At 65.2% G+C, this 19408-nt stretch overlaps 1 protein-coding gene and 1 long non-coding RNA gene across 17 annotated transcripts; one reads left to right on the top strand and one right to left on the bottom strand.

The window, feature by feature from the left end:
• Positions 1-760: 760 nt before the first annotated feature.
• ERCC2 (ERCC excision repair 2, TFIIH core complex helicase subunit) lies at positions 761-19064 on the top strand. 14 transcript variants are annotated; one of them, XM_082074048.1, is made up of 23 exons: positions 761-807; positions 1638-1737; positions 1805-1882; positions 1947-2009; positions 3588-3701; positions 3774-3890; positions 4907-5023; positions 5107-5230; positions 5313-5409; positions 6620-6753; positions 7655-7823; positions 9102-9220; positions 9298-9367; positions 10130-10199; positions 10948-11049; positions 11137-11200; positions 12509-12630; positions 12714-12806; positions 13925-13997; positions 14797-14867; positions 16190-16333; positions 18360-18503; positions 18589-19064. In XM_082074048.1, exons 1-23 carry the CDS (start codon positions 803-805, stop codon positions 18679-18681), a joined length of 2283 nt encoding a protein of 760 aa, XP_081930174.1. In that variant the 5' UTR covers positions 761-802; the 3' UTR covers positions 18682-19064. The 14 variants fall into 14 exon arrangements, 6 of the variants coding, with proteins under 6 accessions (XP_081930174.1, XP_081930173.1, XP_081930172.1 ...); XM_082074047.1 differs by having other exon boundaries at positions 10948-11200; XM_082074046.1 differs by lacking the exons at positions 18360-18503; positions 18589-19064 and adding exons at positions 16493-17173; positions 17324-17538 and having other exon boundaries at positions 10948-11200.
• Positions 1846-5287, bottom strand: LOC309450876. 3 transcript variants are annotated; one of them, XR_014186132.1, is made up of 4 exons: positions 5146-5287; positions 3399-3787; positions 2986-3031; positions 1846-1978 (listed from the first exon to the last, which is right to left on the bottom strand). It is a non-coding gene; the product is annotated as an uncharacterized lncRNA (long non-coding RNA). The 3 variants fall into 3 exon arrangements; XR_014186133.1 differs by having other exon boundaries at positions 2986-3034; XR_014186134.1 differs by having other exon boundaries at positions 2986-3034; positions 3203-3787.
• Positions 19065-19408: the final 344 nt, after the last annotated feature.

Consider the following 19408-nt stretch of genomic DNA (forward strand, 5'->3'; position numbering starts at 1 on the left):
GGGGGGGACATGGAGGGACCCCCTGAAGGGCTTTGGGGGTTGTGGGTTGTACCAAGTGAATTTGGGGGGGGGCTCACAGGGTGTTACTTCGGCAGCAACCACGCGGCAGAGCCGGGGGGGGACCCCGCAATGAGCCCCCCCGAGAGGGAGCGGCGGCCGCCACGCGCGTCAGCGACACGGGTGAGTGTTCCCCCCCCCAAAATCCCCCGGGCACCCCATTGCTCCCCCCCCCCTTAACCCCCGTTTATCCCCCCCAGGTGTGACCCGGCGCTGATGGACCCGCCCAGCACCCCCCCACCCCCACAAGTGGTTTGACCCGGCGCTGATGGACCCGCCCAGGACCAGCCCAACTCCCCAAGTTTGGGGTCCCCTCAGTGATTTGGGGACCCCCCCCCACAAGGCGCAATGAGGATGGTGGGGGGCTGTGCCATAAAAGCTCTTTGAGACGTTTGTCCGTGTCACTGCGTCACCCGGAACCCACCGTGGGGGGGACACACGGGACCGCCCCCCCGTCCCCCCCCCAAAAAGCGTCGCGTTGGATCCGCCCGCTCCGTGACTCGGCGCTCAACTCGCCCTCCCTCGGAGCTCGGCGCTCGATTGCTTTCTCCGCCACACCCTTCCCGCCCTCCCTCGCGTTGCAACGCCCCCCGCGCCGTAATAAGCAGCTCTCTCGACCAATCGGAAGGGAGATGTGGGGAGGGAGGGCAGCGCGCTGGCCAATCCGAAGGCGGAGCGGGTTGAAAAGGTGGGGGATCGGAAGGGGCGGAGTTTCGGCGGCGGCGGCGGGGAAGCGGCGGGAGCGATGAAGTGAGCGGGGGAGCGGGGACCCCCGGGACCCCCATTATCCCCCCATTGTCACCCCCAAACCCCCCATTATCCCCCCATTGTCACTCCAGGGACCCCCATTATCCCCCCATTATCCTCTCGTTATCACCCCAGGCCCCCCCATGTCACCCAGGACCCCCATTATCCGCCCATTATCCCCCCATTATCCCCCCATTGTCACCCCGGGACCCCCATTATCCCCCCATTGTCACCCCAGGGACCCCCATTGTCACCCCGGGACCCCCATTGTCACCCCATTGTCACCCCCAAACCCCCCATTATCCCCCCATTGTTACCCCAGAGACCCCCATTATCCCCCCATTATCCCCCCATTATCCCCCCATTGTCACCCCAGGGACCCCCATTATCTGCCCATTATCCCCCCATTATCCCCTCATTGTCACCCCAGGACCCCCCCGTGTCACCCCAGGACCCCCCATTATCCCCCCATTGTCACCCAGGACCCCCATTATCCCCCCATTGTCACCCCAGGGACCCCCATTATCTGCCCATTATCCCCCCATTATCCCCCCATTGTCACCCAGGACCCCCCGTGTCACCCCAGGACCCCCCATTATCCCCCCATTGTCACCCCAGGACCCCCCATTATCCCCCCATGTCACCCAGGACCCCCATTATCCCCCCATTGTCACCCCAGGACCCCCCATTATCCCCTCATTGTCACCCCAGGACCCCCCGTGTCACCCCAGGACCCCCCATTATCCCCCCATGTCACCCCGGGCCCCCCCCGGGCCGCGATGGCTCCGCCGATCTCAGCGGGATCGGGTGGGATCTCCCGCTCTCCCCCTCAGGCTCAACATCGACGGGCTGCTGGTTTATTTCCCCTACGACTACATCTACCCCGAGCAGTTCTCCTACATGCTGGAGCTCAAGCGCACGCTGGACGCCAAGGTACGGGCGGGATCCGGCGATCCGGGATCCCGGGGATCCCCGTGCGCTGACAGCGCTGCCGTCGCAGGGTCACGGCGTCCTGGAGATGCCCTCGGGGACCGGGAAGACGGTGTCGCTGCTCTCGCTCATCGTGGCCTATCAGCGGGTGAGTGGATCCCGGCGGATCCCGGCGGATCCCGGCGGATCCCAGCACCGCTTTGTGTCCCCAGGCGCGGCCGCTCGACGTCACCAAACTCATCTACTGCTCCCGCACGGTGCCGGAGATCGAGAAGGTGAGGAGGGATTTTTAAAGGGAAAAGAGGTTCGGTTTAGATACTATCAGGACGTACATGGGGAACATATAGATATGTATATAATATATACAGCTATATCGCCCTGAGAATGCTGCATCTCATCTGATCTGGGAAGCTAAGCAGGGTCGGGCCCGGTCAGTGCTTGGATGGGAGACCTTATATATATATATATATATATATATATATGTATATGTATACACAGCCATAGCACCCTGAGAATGCCTGATCTGGGGAGCTAAGCAGGGTCGGCCCCGTTCAGCACTTGGATGGGAGACCCAATATATACAGCCATAGCAGCCTGCTCTGGGAAGCTAAGCAGGGTCGGGCCCGGTCAGTGCTTGGATGGGAGACCTTATATATATATATATATATATATATATATATATGTATATGTATATGTATACACAGCCATAGCACCCTGAGAATGCCTGCTCTGGGAAGCTAAGCAGGGTCGGCCCCGTTCAGCACTTGGATGGGAGACCCAATATATACAGTCATAGCACCCTGCTCTGGGAAGCTAAGCAGGGTCGGGCCCGCTCAGTGCTTGGATGGGAGACCCTGTATATACAGTCATAGCACCCTGCTCTGGGAAGCTAAGCAGGGTCGGGCCCGTTCAGCACTTGGATGGGAGACCCTGTATATACAGTCATAGCACCCTGGTCTGGGAAGCTAAGCAGGGTCGGGCCCGTTCAGCACTTGGATGGGAGACCCTGTATATACAGTCATAGCACCCTGGTCTGGGAAGCTAAGCAGGGTCGGCCCCGTTCAGCACTTGGATGGGAGACCCAATATATACAGCCATAGCACCCTGCTCTGGGAAGCTAAGCAGGGTCGGCCCCGTTCAGCACTTGGATGGGAGACCCTGTATATACAGTCATAGCACCCTGCTCTGGGAAGCTAAGCAGGGTCGGCCCCGTTCAGCGCTTGGATGGGAGACCACAAAGGCCAATGGTACCTGGGGTGGATTAGAAGGGGGTGGTCAATAGGTCCAGAGAGGTTCTCTTCTTGAAAAAAGGTTTAGTTCAGATACTGTCAGGATATACTTGAGGAACATATATATAACATATATATAATATATACAGCTATAGCACCCTGAGAATGGCCAATCTGGGAAGCTAAGCAGGGTCGGGCCCGGTCAGTGCTTGGATGGGAGACTTTATATATATACACACAGCCATAGCATCCTTAGAATGGCCAATCTGGGAAGCTAAGCAGGGTCGGGCCCGGTCAGTGCTTGGATGGGAGACCTTATATATATATATGTACACAGCCATAGCACCCTTAGAATGGCCAATCTGGGAAGCTAAGCAGGGTCGGGCCCGGTCAGTGCTTGGATGGGAGACCTTATATATATATATATATACACACAGCCATAGCATCCTTAGAATGGCCAATCTGGGAAGCTAAGCAGGGTCGGGCCCGGTCAGTGCTTGGATGGGAGACCAGCTGGGAACAGCGGGTGCTGTGGGCAGGAAGGCTCCAGAATAGATGATCTTTTGGGGTCCGTTCTGTGACCATTCCGTGATCGTCCCGTGACCGTCCCGTGACCCGCCGCAGGTGGTCGAGGAGCTGCGGAAGCTGCTGGATTTCTACGAGCGGGAGCTGGGGGAGAAGGTGCCGTTCCTGGGGCTGGCGCTGAGCTCCCGCAAGAACCTCTGCATCCACCCCGAGGTGAGGGGGACGGGAGCCGCCGGGTGACGTTGGGGTGACGTCGGGGTGACGTGGGGTGCCGTTGTTGCCCAGGTGTCGGCGCTGCGCTTCGGGAAGGAGGTGGACAGCCGCTGCCTGGGCCTCACGGCCTCGTACGTGCGGGCGCAGCGGCAGCGCGACGGCTCCGTCCCCGCCTGCCGCTTCTTCGAGGTGAGGGACCCCGACCCATGGATCCCCCTGATCCATGGATCCCCCCGACCCATGGATCCCCCTGACCCCTCGATCCCCCCGACCCATTGATCCCCCAACCCATTGATCTTCCCGACCCATGGATCCCCCTGACCCATGGATCCCCCCGACCCATGGATCCCCCCGACCCATGGATCCCCCCGACCCATGGATCCCCCCGACCCATTGATCTTCCCAACCCATTGATCTTCCCAACCCATGGATCCTCCGACCCATTGATCCCCCCGACCCATGGATCCCCCCGACCCATGGATCCCCCCGACCCCTCGATCCCCCCGACCCATGGATCCCCCTGACCCCTCGATCCCCCAACCCATTGATCTCCCCAACCCATGGATCCTCCGACCCATGGATCCCCCTGACCCATGGATCCCCCTGACCCATGGATCCCCCGACCCATGGATCCCCCTGACCCATGGATCCCCCGACCCATGGATCCCCCCGACCCATTGATCCCCCAACCCATTGATCCCCCCGACCCATTGATCCCCCCGACCCCTCGATCCCCCCGACCCATGGATCCCCCCGACCCATGGATCCCCCAACCCATGGATCCTCCAACCCATGGATCCCCCCGACCCATGGATCCCCCTGACCCATTGATCCCCCCAACCCATGGATCCCCCTGACCCATTGATCTCCTTGACCCCTCGATCCCCTGCAACCCATTGATCCCCCTCAATCCCCCCCAACCCATTGATCCCCCTGACCCCTCAATCCCCCCAATCTATGGATCCCCCCGACCCCTTGATTCCCCCCCACCCCTTGATCCCCCCGACCCCTCGATCCCCCAACAGGGACCCACAGGCTCCTGCTGGGTCCTGGCTGCCCTGGGGTGGCCCTGAGACTCAGGGATCCCCCCCAGCTCCCCAACAGGATCCCCAGCACCCCAGGGTCCCCTCCCAGCACCCCGGGGTGCCCCAATTTCCCCCCAGCACCCCGGGGTGCCCCCAACCCCCCCACACCCCCCCCCCCAGGATTTCGACACCCACGGGCGCGACGTCCCGCTCCCCTACGGCGTCTACAACCTGGACGACCTCAAGGCCCACGGCCGCCAGAAGGGCTGGTGCCCCTATTTCCTCGCCCGCTACTCGGTACGGGGGGGGGACCCGGGGGTGTCCCTGTCCCCAGATGTCCCCAGACACCCCTAATTTTCTATATGTCCCCCCCCAAAAAGATCCTCCACGCCAACGTGGTCGTTTACAGCTACCACTACCTGCTGGACCCCAAGATCGCCGAGCTGGTGTCGCGCGAGCTGGCCAGGAAGTCGGTGGTGGTTTTCGACGAGGCGCACAACATCGGTGAGGACGCCGGCGCGGTGACACCGGGGGACGGCGCGGTGACGCCGCGGCGGCCGCAACAGCCCGTTGTCACCCGCCGCAGACAACGTCTGCATCGACTCCATGGGGGTGACCATCACGCGGCGCACGCTCGACCGCTGCCAGGCCAACGTCAGCGCGCTCCAGGCCGCCATCCAGAAGTGAGGGCGTCCCCCCCCCCGCGGTGTCACCCGGTGTCACCTGGTGTCACCCCGTTGTCCCCCGTTGTCCCCCGGTGTCACCCCGTTGTCTCCTGGTGTCCCCCGATGTCACCCAGTTGTCCTCCGGTGTCACCCAGTTGTCCTCCGGTGTCACCCGGTTGTCCCCCATTGTCACCCAGTTGTCCCCTGGTGTCCCCTGGTGTCACCCCGTTGTCCCCCGGTGTCACCCAGTTGTCCTCCGGTGTCACCCGGTTGTCCCCCATTGTCACCCAGTTGTCACCTGGTGTCCCCCATTGTTGTCCCCCATTGTCACCTGGTGTCCCTGGTTGTCACCCGGTGTCCCCCATTGTTGTCACCTGGTTGTCCCCGGTTGTCCCCTGTGTCCCCTGTTGTCCCTGGTTGTCCCCTGTTGTTGTCACCTGTTGTCCCTGGTTGTCACCCGGTGTTCCCCATTGTTGTCCCCCGGTGTCACCTGCTGTCCCTGGTTGTCACCCGGTGTCCCCCGTTGTTGTCACCTGGTGTCCCTGGTTGTCACCCGGTGTCCCCCATTGTTGTCACCTGGTTGTCCCCTGTTGTTGTCACCCAGTTGTCCCCCGTTGTTGTCACCTGTTGTCCCTGGTTGTCACCCGATGTTCCCTGTTGTTGTCACCTGTTGTCCCCCGGTGTCCCTGGTTGTCACCTGGTTGTCCCCCATTGTTGTCACCTGGCATCCCCGTTGTTGTCACCCGGTTGTCCCCCGTTGTTGTCACCTGTTCTCCCTGGTTGTCACCCGGTGTCACCTGGTGTCCGCCATTGTTGTCACCTGTTAATCACCCGGTGTCCCTGGTTGTCAGCCGGTGTCACCCTGTGTCCCCCATTGTTGTCCCCCATTGTCACCTGGTGTCCCTGGTTGTCACCTGATTGTCCCCCATTGTTGTCCCCCAGTGTCCCCCGGTGTTGTCCTCCGTTGTTGTCCCCCATTGGCACTTGGTGTCCCCCATTGTTGTCCCTCAGTGTCCCCCATTGTCACCCGGCGTCCCTGGTTGTCGTCACCCATTGTCACCCGGCATCCCCGGTTGTCACCCGGTTGTCCCCCATTGCTGTCACCCGGTGTCCCCTGTTGTTGTCCCCCAGTTTTCCCCCGTTGTTGTCACCTGGTTGTCCCCTGTTGTCACCCACTGTCCCCGTTGTCACCCGGTTGTCCCCCATTGTCCCCCGTTGTCACCCGCAGGGTGAAGGACACGGACAGCCGGCGCCTCGCTGACGAGTACCGCCGGCTGCTGGAGGGGCTGCGCGAGGCGGGGGCGGCGCGCGACGCCGACCTCTACCTGGCCAACCCCGTCCTGCCCGACCAGATCCTGCGAGGTGGGGGCGCTGGGGGGGCCCCCAACCCCCTTTTCTCTGCTGGGGGGGGGGCGGAGCTCCCTGTTGCTCTGGGGACCCCCCAAAACGCTTTGGGGGGGTCCCCAGCCCCTGGTGCTCCCTGAGCTCCTTCCAGCTGAGCTGGGGGTCTCTGAGCACTTTGGGGGGGCCCCCGAACCCCCTTTTCTCTGCTGGGGGGGGGCGGAGGTCCCTGTTGCTCTGGGGACCCCCCAAAATGCTTTGGGGTGTCCACAGCCCCTGGTGCTCCCAGCTGAGCTGGGGGGACCCTGAGGACTTTGGGGGCCCTTGAGTCTTTTGGGGGGGCTCTGAGGACTTTTGGGGGGGACCCCGAACCCCCTTTTCTCTGCTGGAGGGGGGTGGAGCTCCCTGTTGCTCTGGGGACCCCCCAAAACGCTTTGGGGGGGTCCCCAGCTCCACACCGGCCCCTGGTGCTCCCTGAGCTGCTTCGGGTTTGGGGGGGTCCGGGAAGGTTTGGGGGGTCTGGGGAGGTTTGGGGGGGTCTGTGTGGTTCAGGGGGGTCTATGGGGTTTTGGGGTGTCCCCGCTGACCCCCCCGTGTGTTCCCCCCCCCAGAAGCGGTTCCCGGCAGCATCCGCACGGCCGAGCACTTTGGGGGTCCCTGAGCCCCCCCTGGGTTTTAGGGCATTTTGGGGGGGTCTTTGGGGTTCAGGGGGGTCTATAGGGTTTTGGGGTGTCCCCGCTGACCCCCCCGTGTGTTCCCCCCCCAGAAGCGGTTCCCGGCAGCATCCGCATGGCCAAGCACTTTGGGGGTCCCTGAGCCCCCCCTGGGTTTTAGGGCATTTTGGGGGGGTCTGTGGGGTTCAGGGGTGTCTATGGGGTTTTGGGGTGTCCCCGCTGACCCCCCCGCGTGTTCCCCCCCCCAGAAGCGGTTCCCGGCAGCATCCGCACGGCCGAGCACTTTGTGGGGTTCCTGCGGCGCCTGGTCTCGTACCTGCGGGCGCGGGTGCGGGGGCCGCGGGGGGTGCGCGAGAGCCCCCCCGCCTTCCTCAAGGACCTGCACGAGCGCGTCTGCATCGAGCGCAAGCCCCTGCGGTGGGTGACCCCCCCCCGGGGACATGGGACCCCCCCAGGGGACATGGGGCCCCCCCCAGGGACGTGGGACCCCCCCATGTGACCTGGGACCCCCCCCAGGGGACATGGGACCCCCCCAGGGACATGGGGCCCCCCCATGTGACCTGGGACCCCCCCCCGGGGACATGGGACCCCCCCAGGGGACATGGGACCCCCCCCAGGGGACATGGGACTCCCCCCTGGGGACGTGGGACCCCCCCATGTGACCTGGGACCCCCCCCGGGGACATGGGATCCCCCACTAGGGACATGGGACCCCCCCCATGTGACATGGGACCTGCCCTGGGGACATGGGACCTCTCCCCCGGGGACATGGGACCCCCCCCGGGGACGTGGGACACCCCTATGTGACCTGGGACCCCCCTGGGGACATGGGACCCCCCATGGTGGTGACACCCCACAGGTGATCTGGGACCCCCCCGGGGGATATGGGACCCCCCACCCTGTGACCTGGGACCCCCCCTGGGGACGTGGGACCCCCCATGGTGCTGACACCCCCTGGGTGACATGGGACCCCCCCACCGGGGACGTGGGACCCCCCCCAGGGACGTGGGATCCCCCACTGGGGACATGGGACCCCCACCGGGGACCTGGGATCCCCCCCAGGGGACATGGGACCCCCAACTGGGGATGTGGGACCCCCTCCATGTGACCTGGGACCCCCCCCCGGGGACATGGGATCCCCCACTAGGGACATGGGACCCCCCCCAGGGGACATGGGACTCCCCCAGGGGACATGGGGCCCCCCCCAGGGACGTGGGACCCCCCATGTGACATGGGACCCCCCCCCGCGGATGTGGGACCCTCCCCTGGGGACACGGGACCCCCCCATGTGACACGGGACCCCCCCATGTGACCCCCGCCTTGGGGACATGGGACCCCCCCCTGGGGATGTGGGACCCCCCCTGTGACCTGGGACACCCCCCATGTGACCTGGGACCCGCCCCAGTGTCACAAGTGCCCCCCCCCCAGGTGACATGTCCCCCCCGTGCCCCCCCAGTTCCCATGTCCCCCCCAGGTCCCATGTCCCCCCCCCAGTTCCCATGTCCCCCCCAGTTCCCATGTCCCCCCCAGTTCCCATGTGTCCCCCCCAGTTCCCATGTCCCCCCCAGTTCCCATGTCCCCCCCAGTTCCCATGTCCCCCTAGGACTGTGTCCCGTTCCCTGGGGTGACACTTCCCCCAGTGCCACAGGTGCCCCCCCATGTCCCCGTGTCCCCCCCGGTGACGTGTCCCCCCCAGGTTCTGCTCGGAGCGGCTGCACTCGCTGCTGCGCACGCTGGAGGTGACGGACGTGGCCGATTTCTCCCCCATCACCCTCGTCGCCAACTTCGCCACCCTCGTCAGCACCTACTCCAAGGGTGGGGGCACCCCCGCCCCCCCCCGCCACCCACGGGTGCCCCCCCAAAACCTTCATCCCCCTCTTTCCCCCCCCCAGGTTTCACCATCATCATCGAGCCCTTTGACGACCGGACCCCCACCATCGCCAACCCCGTGCTGCACTTCAGGTGGGGACAGCGGCCCCCCCGGGGTGACAAGGGACACCCCAGGGTCCCGTGACCCCCCCAGGACTCTGTGTCACCTTCACTGGGTGACACTGCCCCCCTTGGCGATGCCACCACTGCCTTGGGCTTCCGTGTAGCCCCCCAGGGTGACAAGTGGGGGACATGGGGGTCATGGGGGGACATAGGGGGGCACAGGGGACATGGGGGGACACAGGACGGGGGGGACACAGGGGATATGGGGGGACATGGGGGTCACAGGGGACATGGGGGGGACACGGGATGGGGGGACACAGGAGGGCACAGGGGACACAGGATGGGAGGACATAGGACGGGGGGACACAGGGGACATGGGGGGACATGGGATGGGGGGACACAGGACAGGGGGGACACAGGGGACATGGGGGTCACAGGGGACATGTGGGGACATGGGATGGGGGGACACAGGGGATATGGGGGTCACAGGGGACATGGGGGGACACAGGGGATGTGGGGGACACAGGGGATATGGGGGGACACAGGGGACATGGGGGTACAGAGGGGACACAGGACAGGGGGGACATGGGGGGACACGGGATATGGGGGGTCACAGGGGACATGGGGGGACAGAGGGGACATGGGATGGGGGGTCACAGGGGACATGGGGGGGACACAAGAGGGGGAGTGTCACCCCAGGGAAGGTGGCACAGTCCTGGGGGGACACTGTGGGGACACTGTGGGGACACCGGGGGTGGCGGTGTCACCCGAGGGCGCGTGTCCCCCCCCCAGCTGCATGGACGCCTCCATCGCCATCAAACCCGTGTTCGAGCGCTTCCAGTCCGTCATCATCACCTCGGGGGTGAGTCCCCGTGTCCCCCGTGTCCCCCGTGTCCCCCGTGTCCCCCGTGTCCCCCGTGTCCCCGTGTCCCCCGTGTCCCCCGTGTCCCCCCGTGTCCCCCGTGTCCCCCGTGTCCCCCCATGTCTCCTGTGCCACCCATGTCCTGTGTCCCCCCATCCCATGTCCCCTGTGCCTCCTCATGTCCCCCTAGTCCCCCCATGTCCCCCGTGTCCCTCCATGTCCCCTGTGCCCCCCCATGTCCCCTGTGTCCCCCCTGCCCTGTCCCCCCATGTCCCCCCGTGTCCCCTGTGTCCCCCCATATCCCCTGTGCCCCCCGTGTCCTGTGTCCCCCCGTCTTGTGTCCTCCTGTGTCCCCCCCATGTCCCCTGTGACCCCTTGTGTCCCCCATGTCCCTTGTGTCCCCCCATTCCATGTCCCCCCATGTCCCCTGTGCCCCCCCGTGTCCCCCCTGTCTTGTGTTCCCCCCATGTCCCCTGTGCCCCCCCATGTCCCCTGTGTCCCCCCTGCCCTGTCCCCCCATGTCCCCCCGTGTCCCCTGTGTCCCCCCATATCCCCTGTGCCCCCCATGTCCTGTGTCCCCCCGTCTTGTGTCCTCCTGTGTCCCCCCATGTCCCCTGTGACCCCCCGTGTCCCCCCTGTCTTGTGTTCCCCCCATGTCCCCTGTGTCCCCCCATGTCCCCGATGTCCCCTGTGCCCCCCAGGCCCCGTGGGGGTGACCCCGTCCCCTCTGTCCCCGTGTCCCCCCCAGACTCTGTCCCCGCTGGACATCTACCCCAAACTCCTGGATTTCCGCCCCGTTACCATGGCGACGTTCACCATGACGCTGGCCCGGACCTGCCTGTGCCCCATGGTGAGCGAGTGGGGGGCGCGGAAACGGGGGGGCGGGGGGGTCGGGGACACCGGTGTCACCGCCGTGTCCCCCGCGTGTCCCCCCCAGGTCGTGGGACGCGGCAACGACCAGGTGGCCATGAGCTCCAAGTTCGAGACGCGCGAGGACATCGGTGGGGACACGGGGACAGGGGTGGGGTTATGGGGACAGGGATGGAGTGACAAGGACAGGGTTATGGGGACAGCGGGGTGACAGGGACAGGGTGACAGTGATGGGGTTATGGGGACAGGGGGGTGACATGGACAGGGTGACAGTGATGGGGTGACAGGGACAGGGTTATGGGGACAGCGGGGTGACAGGGACAGGGTGACAGTGATGGGGTTATGGGGACAGGGGGGTGACATGGACAGGGTGACAGTGATGGGGTGACAGGGACAGGGTTATGGGGACATTGGGGTGACAGGGACAGGGTGACAGTGATGGGGTTATGGGGACATCGGGGTGACAGGGACAGGGTTATGGGGACAGCGGGGTGACAGGGATGGGGTGACAGGGACAAGGTTATGGGGACAGGGGGGTGACAGGGATGGGGTTATGGGGTTGGAGGGGACAGGGGGGTGACATGGACAGGGTGACAGGGATGGGGTGACAGGGACAGGGTTATGGGGACAGCGGGGTGACAGGGACAGGGTGACAGTGATGGGGTTATGGGGACATCGGGGTGACAGGGACAGGGTTATGGGGACAGCGGGGTGACAGGGATGGGGTGACAGGGACAAGGTTATGGGGACAGGGGGGTGACAGGGATGGGGTTATGGGGTTGGAGGGGACAGGGGGGTGACAGGGCCAAGGTGACAGGGACAGGGTTTTGGGGACAGGGATGGGGTTATGGGGCTGGGGGGTACAAGGGGTGACAGGGACAAGGTGACAGGGACAGGGTGACAGGGACAGGGTGACAGGGACAGGGTTTTGGGGACAGGGATGGGGTTATGGGGCTGGGGGGTACAAGGGGTGACAGGGCCAAGGTGACAGGGACAGGGTTTTGGGGACAGGGATGGGGTTATGGGGCTGGGGGGTACAGGGGGTGACAGGGACAGGGTGACAGGGACAAGGTGACAGGGACAGGGTGACAGGGACAGGGTGACAGGGCCAAGGTGACAGGGACAGGGTTTTGGGGACAGGGATGGGGTTATGGGGCTGGGGGGTACAAGGGGTGACAGGGACAGGGTGACAGGGCCAAGGTGACAGGGACAGGGTTATGGGGACAGGGATGGGGTTATGGGGCTGGGGGGTACAAGGGGTGACAGGGACAGGGTGACAGGGACAGGGTGACAGGGACAAGGTGACAGGGACAGGGTGACAGCCCAAGGGCTGACGGGGCCACTGGGGCTCCCGAGGTGACTCTGGGGGGGCTGTGGGGCCCCTTGGGGACCTGGTGACACCCGGTGGTGACACCCGCGGTGACACCGTCCCCAACAAGCCGTCATCCGCAACTACGGGAACCTGCTGCTGGAGCTCTCGGCCATCGTCCCCGACGGGCTGGTGGCCTTTTTCACCAGCTACCAGTACATGGAGAACATCGTGGCCTCCTGGTACGAGCAGGTACGTCCCCCGGTGTCCCCCGGTGCCACCCGGTGTCCCCGAGTGTCACCCGGTGTCCCCAAACTCTGTCCCTTTGTCCCCAGGGCATCCTGGAGAACATCCAGCGCAACAAGCTCATCTTCATCGAGACGCAGGACGGCGCCGAGACCAGCGTGGCGCTGGAGAAGTACCAGGAGGTGGGGGCACCCCCGTTTGGGGGCCCCGGGGCACCCCAACAGCACCCACGGGCACCCCCAAACCTGCCCGGGCACCCTGAGGGTCCCAGGGCACCCAAAAGCCTTTCTTTGCACCCCAAAAGCACCGGGCACCCACTCACATGCCAAAAGTCCCCGTGTGCACCCCAAGAGCACCCAGGGGACCCCAGAACCCATGGGGCAACCCTAAGGGCCACCCATGGGCACCCCAAAACCTACCTGGGCACCCCAAGGACACCCCAAAGACCCCAAGGGTCCCAAGGGCAACCATGTGCATGCCAAGGGCACCCAGGGGACCCCAGAACCCATGGGCACCCCAAAAACCCTAAGGGCACCCATGGGCACCCCAAAAGCACCCAGGGGCAGGGGAGGGCACCCACTTGCACCCCCAACACTCCCACTCTGTGGGCACCCCAAGAGCAGCCAGGGGACCCCAAAACCAATGGGGCACCCCAAAAACCCTAAGGGCACCCACGGGCACCCCAAGAGCACCCAAGGGACCCCAGAACCCATGGGGCACCCCAAAACCTACCTTGGCACACCAAGGGTCCCATGTGCACCCCAAAACCCCCTCTGTGCACCCTAATGGCACCTATGGGCACCCCAAAACATACCTGGGCACCCCAAGGGCACCCAGGGGGCCCCAAAACTCATGGGGCACCCCAAAACCTACCTGGGCATCCCAAGGACACCCCAAAGACCCCAAGGGTCCCAGGGGCACCCAACAATCACAACGGCAACCATGTGCATCCCAAGGGACCCCAAAACCCATGGGGCACCCCAAAAACCCTAAGGGCACCCATGGGCACCCCAAAAGCACCCAGGGGCAGGAGAGGGCACCCACTTGCACCCCCAAAACTCCCACTCTGTGTGCACCCCAAGAGCAGCCAGGGGACCCCAGAACCCATGGGGCACCCCAAAACCTACCTTGGCACCCCAAGGACACCCCAAAGACCCCAAGGGTCCCAGGGGCACCCAACAATCACAAGGGCAACCATGTGCATCCCAAGGACACCCCAAGGGCACCCAGGGGACCCCAAAACCCATGGGGCACCCCAAAAGGGCTCCGTGCACCCCGAAACCGCGGCGTCTCCCCGCAGGCGTGCGAGAACGGCCGCGGCGCCATCCTGCTCTCGGTGGCGCGCGGCAAAGTGTCCGAGGGCATCGATTTCGGTGAGGGACGGCACGGCGCCCCCTGGGGACACGGCGGCTTGGGGACCCCCGTGTCCCCCCATGTCCCCCTTGTGTCCCCCCATGTCCCCCTTGTGTCCCCTGTATCCCCCATGTCCACACGTATCCCCCCCATGTCCCTCCGTGTCCCCTCCGTGTTCCCTGTGTCCCCCTTGTCCCCCCGTGTCCCCTTTGTCCCCCATGTAACCCGTGTCCCCTGTGTCCCCCCATATCCCCCATGTCCCTCCATGTCCCCTCCATGTTCCGTGTCCCCCTTGTCCCCCCATGTCCCCTTTGTCCCCCATGTAACCCGTGTCCCCTGTGTCCCCCTTGTCCCCTCCATGTCCTCCGTGTCCCCCTTGTCCCCTCTGTCCTCCATGCAACCGATGTCCCCTGTGTCCCCCCCAAGTCCCCTTTGTCCCCCATGTCCCCCCATATTCCCCATGTCACCCTGTGTCCCCCCGTGTCCCCCATGTCCCTGTGTCTCCCCATGTCCCCTGTGTCCCCATTTTCCTCCATGTCCCCTGTGTCCCCCACGTAACCCATGTCCCCCCATAGCCCCCATGTCCCCCGTGTCCCTCCATGTCCCCCATGTCCCCTGTGTCCCCATGTCCCCCATGTCCCCCTGTGTCCCTCCATGTCCCCCATGTCCCCTGTGTCCCCATGTCCCCCATGTCCCCCCGTGTCCCTCCATGTCCCCCATGTCCCCTGTGTCCCCACGTGACCCGCTGTCCCCCGTGTCCCTCCATGTCCCCCGTGTCCCCTGTGTCCCCACGTGACCCGCTGTCCCCCGTGTCCCCAGTTCATCACTACGGCAGAGCCGTCGTCATGTTCGGTGTCCCCTACGTCTACACCCAGAGCCGCATCCTGAAGGTGAGTGGGGACACTTGGGGACACCACCATGTCCCCACCGTGTCCCCATGTCCCCATTGTGTCCCTGTCCCCCACGGGGTGTCCCTGCCCCTCCTGCAGTGCCACCTGCGGTGTCCCCAACCTGTCCCCATATACCCGCCATGTCCCCAGGCTGTGCCCACACTGTCCCCAGGCTGTCCCCATGTCCCCAGGCTGTCCCCATACTGTCCCCATGCTGTCCCCATGATGCTCCCATTGTCCCCATTGTGTCCCTGCCCCTCCTGCGGTGCCACCTGCGGTGTCCCCAGCCTGTCCCTATACCCCATGGGCTGTCCCCACCATGTCCCCATTGTGTCCCCATTGTGTCCCCATGTCCCCATTGTGTCCCCGTCACCCACGGGGTGTCCCTGCCCCTCCTGCGGTGCCACCTGCGGTGTCCCCAACCTGTCCTTATACCCCATGGGCTGTCCCCACACTGTCCCCACCATGTCCCCACGCTGTCCCCACCATGTCCCCACGCTGTCCCCACGCTGTCCCCGTGTCCCCACGCTGTCCCCGTGTCCCCAGGCTGTCCCCATGTCCCCGTGTCCCCAGGCTGTCCCCGTGTCCCCATGTCCCCAGGCTGTCCCCGTGTCCCCAGGCTGTCCCCATGTCCCCACACTGTCCCCATGTCCCCGTGTCCCCAGGCTGTCCCCATGTCCCCGTGTCCCCAGGCTGTCCCCACGCTGTCCCCATGTCCCCAGGCTGTCCCCGTGTCCTCAGGCTGTCCCCATGTCCCCACACTGTCCCCATGTCCCCGTGTCCCCAGGCTGTCCCCGTGTCCCCATGTCCCCAGGCTGTCCCCACACTGTCCCCATGTCCCCACACTGTCCCCATGTCCACGTGTCCCCACACTGTCCCCATGTCCCCGTGTCCCCAGGCTGTCCCCGTGTCCCCATGTCCCCAGGCTGTCCCCACACTGTCCCCATGTCCCCACACTGTCCCCGTGTCCCCATGTCCCCACACTGTCCCCATGTCCCCGTGTCCCCAGGCTGTCCCCATGTCCCCGTGTCCCCACGCTGTCCCCATGTCCCCACACTGTCCCCGTGTCCCCATGTCCCCACACTGTCCCCATGTCCCCGTGTCCCCACACTGTCCCCGTGTCCCCACACTGTCCCCATGTCCCCGTGTCCCCAGGCTGTCCCCGTGTCCCCAGGCTGTCCCCACACTGTCCCCATGTCCCCGTGTCCCCACACTGTCCCCGTGTCCCCACACTGTCCCCATGTCCCCATGTCCCCATGTCCCCACACTGTCCCCGTGTCCCCCACTGTCCCCATGTCCCCACGCTGTCCCCGTGTCCCCAGGCCCGGCTCGAGTACCTGCGGGACCAGTTCCAGGTGCGGGAGAACGACTTCCTGACGTTCGACGCCATGCGCCACGCGGCCCAGTGCGTGGGCCGGGCCCTGCGCGGCAAGAGCGACTACGGCCTCATGGTGTTCGCCGACAAGGTGGGACCCCGAAAAACGGGGGGACCCCCCCAGGTCACCCCCCGGGTCCTGGTGTCAGCCACAGGTTCATGGGGCTCTGGGCTGGGGACATCAATGGGGATGGGGACATGGGGACGCAGGGACAAGAGCGACTACGGCCTCATGGTGTTCGCCGACAAGGTGGGACCCCGAAATGGGGGACCCCAAAACCGGGGGGGCCCCCCAGGTCACCCCCTGGGTCCTGGTGTCAGCCTGGGGCTCTGGGTTGGGGACATCAATGGGGATGGGGACATGGGGACACAGGGACAAGAGCGACTACGGCCTCATGGTGTTCGCCGACAAGGTGGGACCCCAAAAAATGGGGGGACCCCCCCAGGTCACCCCCTGGGTCCTGGTGTCAGCCTGGGGCTCTGGGTTGGGGACATCAATGGGGATGGGGACATGGGGACGCAGGGACAAGAGCGACTACGGCCTCATGGTGTTCGCCGACAAGGTGGGACCCCGAAACGGGGGACCCCAAAACCGGGGGGGCCCCCCAGGTCACCCCCTGGGTCCTGGTGTCAGCCACAGGTTCATGGGGCTCTGGCTTGGGGACATCAGTGGGGATGGGGACACAGGGACAAGAGCGACTACGGCCTGATGGTGTTCGCCGACAAGGTGGGACCCCGAAAAATGGGGGGACCCCCCCAGATCCCCCCCGGGTCCTGGTGTCAGCCACAGGTTCATGGGGCTCTGGGCTGGGGACATCAGTGGGGATGGGGACATGGGGACACAGGGACAAGAGCGACTACGGCCTCATGGTGTTCGCCGACAAGGTGGGACCCCGAAACGGGGGGACCCCAAAATGGGGGGGGCCCCCAGGTCACCCCCTGGGTCCTGGTGTCAGCCTGGGGCTCTGGGTTGGGGACATCAATGGGGATGGGGACATGGGGACGCAGGGACAAGAGCGACTACGGCCTCATGGTGTTTGCTGACAAGGTGGGACCCCGAAAAATGGGGGGACCCCCCCAGGTCACCCCCTGGGTCCTGGTGCCAGCCACAGGTTCATGGGGCTCTGGGTTGGGGACATCAGTGGGGATGGGGACACAGGGACAAGAGTGACTACGGCCTCATGGTGTTCGCCGACAAGGTGGGACCCCGAAACAGGGGGACCCCAAAACCGGGGGTCCCCCCAGGTCACCCCCTGGGTCCTGGTGTCAGCCTGGGGCTCTGGGTTGGGGACATCAATGGGGATGGGGACATGGGGACACAGGGACAAGAGCGACTACGGCCTCATGGTGTTCGCCGACAAGGTGGGACCCCGAAACGGGGGACCCCAAAATGGGGGGGGCCCCCAGGTCACCCCCTGGGTCCTGGTGTCAGCCTGGGGCTCTGGGTTGGGGACATCAATGGGGATGGGGACATGGGGACGCAGGGACAAGAGCGACTACGGCCTCATGGTGTTTGCCGACAAGGTGGGACCCCGAAACGGGGGACCCCAAAACGGGGGGGGCCCCCAAGTCACCCCCTGGGTCCTGGTGCCAGCCAGAGGTTCATGGGGCTCTGGGTTGGGGACACGTGGGGACATCAGTGGGGATGGGGACACAGGGACAAGAGCGACTACGGCCTCATGGTGTTCGCCGACAAGGTGGGACCCCAAAAAATGGGGGGACCCCCCCGGGCTGCTGTCACCCCCCCGCGTCACCCCCTGGGTCCTGGTGTCAGCCAGAGGTTCATGGGGCTCTGGGTTGGGGACACATGGGGACATCAGTGGGGACATCAATGGGGATGGGGACACGGGGTCAAGGATGGGGATGTGGGCTTTGCCAATAAGGGGGGGCCCCCAAAATTCTTGGGGGGGCCCCCTGGGCTGCCACCACCTCCCCGGGTCCCCCCCGTGTCCCCCCCACCCTTTGTCCCCCCAACATTTTCCATGGGGGGACAAGCAGGTGAAGCTGCCGCTTTGGGGCCAATTCCACCCCTTTGGGGCCAATTGTGCCATTATGGGGGGGGACCCTGGGACCCCCCCAACCCCTCTAACCCCCCCATTTCGTGCCCCCCCCCCCAGCGTTTCGCCCGCGCCGACAAACGGGGGAAACTGCCGCGCTGGATCCAGGAGCACCTGAGCGACTCCAACCTCAACCTGACGGTGGACGAGGCCGTTCAAGTGGCCAAATTCTTCCTCCGCCAAATGGCTCAGCCCTTCCAACAGGTAACGGGGACCCCCCCGGCCCCCCCGGGCACCCCCATATCACTCTCTGGGGGTCACACCCCTCGCTGACCCCCCCAAACCGCAGGAGGATCAGTTGGGGCTGTCGCTGCTGACCCTGGAGCAGCTGCAGTCGCAGGAGGTTTTGCAGCGGATCGAGGGGATCGCGCAGCAGCTTTGACCCCCCCCACATCATCTGACCCCCCCCAGGGGATCAGGGGGACCCCCCCGCACCCCAAAAAGGCCCCAGGCCCCCCCGTGTTTGCTCAAAGTGCCACCTGGATCCACGCAATGGGGGCAAAAGGGACCCCAGACCCCCCAATCTGTGCTCAAGTGGGACCTGGATCCGTGTGCTGGGGGAACTGGACCCCCCCATATTCCTTTTGGGGGGGTCCTAGAGCCCCCCAAGTGCTTCATGGGGCACCCTGGACCCCCCCATGTTCTTGGGGGGGTTGAGCTGGAGCCCCCCCATTCAAATCAGGACCCCCGCGTGCTGCCCCCCCCCCCAATTCCCCTTTGTTTTATACCCCCCCCCCATAATAAAATATGAGCCCCCTCAGTTCACCCCTTGTTCTGTGTTGCTGCCCCCCCCCTTATTCTCCATATGGGGACCCCCAAACTTAACCCCCCAAAGTGTCCCCAGAATTTGGCGACCCCCCCATGGCCAAGGTCACCCCCACCTATGGGGCACCCCCAGAGCTATGGGGGGGGTGAAGGGTGCCCCCCCACCCATGGGTGCCCCCCCCGTGTCCCTGTCGCCCGTCCCGCCCCCCCTCTTGGGGTCCCCCCCCCCCCGGCGCCGAAACCGGATCCCCCAGGAAACCGGATCCGGCCTAAAAATACCGGGGGGGGGGGGGGCGGGGACAACAGGACACGGGGGGGGGGGGGGCACCTGGTTGTGGGGGGGG

Source organism: Streptopelia decaocto (assembly GCF_964273445.1).
Source record: "Streptopelia decaocto genome assembly, chromosome: 32".
Lineage (NCBI taxonomy): Eukaryota > Metazoa > Chordata > Aves > Columbiformes > Columbidae > Streptopelia > Streptopelia decaocto.

What these genes read in the sequence shown, in the direction of transcription:
- ERCC2 (XM_082074044.1), top strand. An exon ending in CGGTGCCGGAGATCGAGAAG is followed by an intron (nt 2,010 to 3,587) that starts GTGAGGAGGGAT and finishes GACCCGCCGCAG; the next exon opens with GTGGTCGAGGAGCTGCGGAA. An exon ending in CGAGACGCGCGAGGACATCG is followed by an intron (nt 11,201 to 12,508) that starts GTGGGGACACGG and finishes GTCCCCAACAAG; the next exon opens with CCGTCATCCGCAACTACGGG.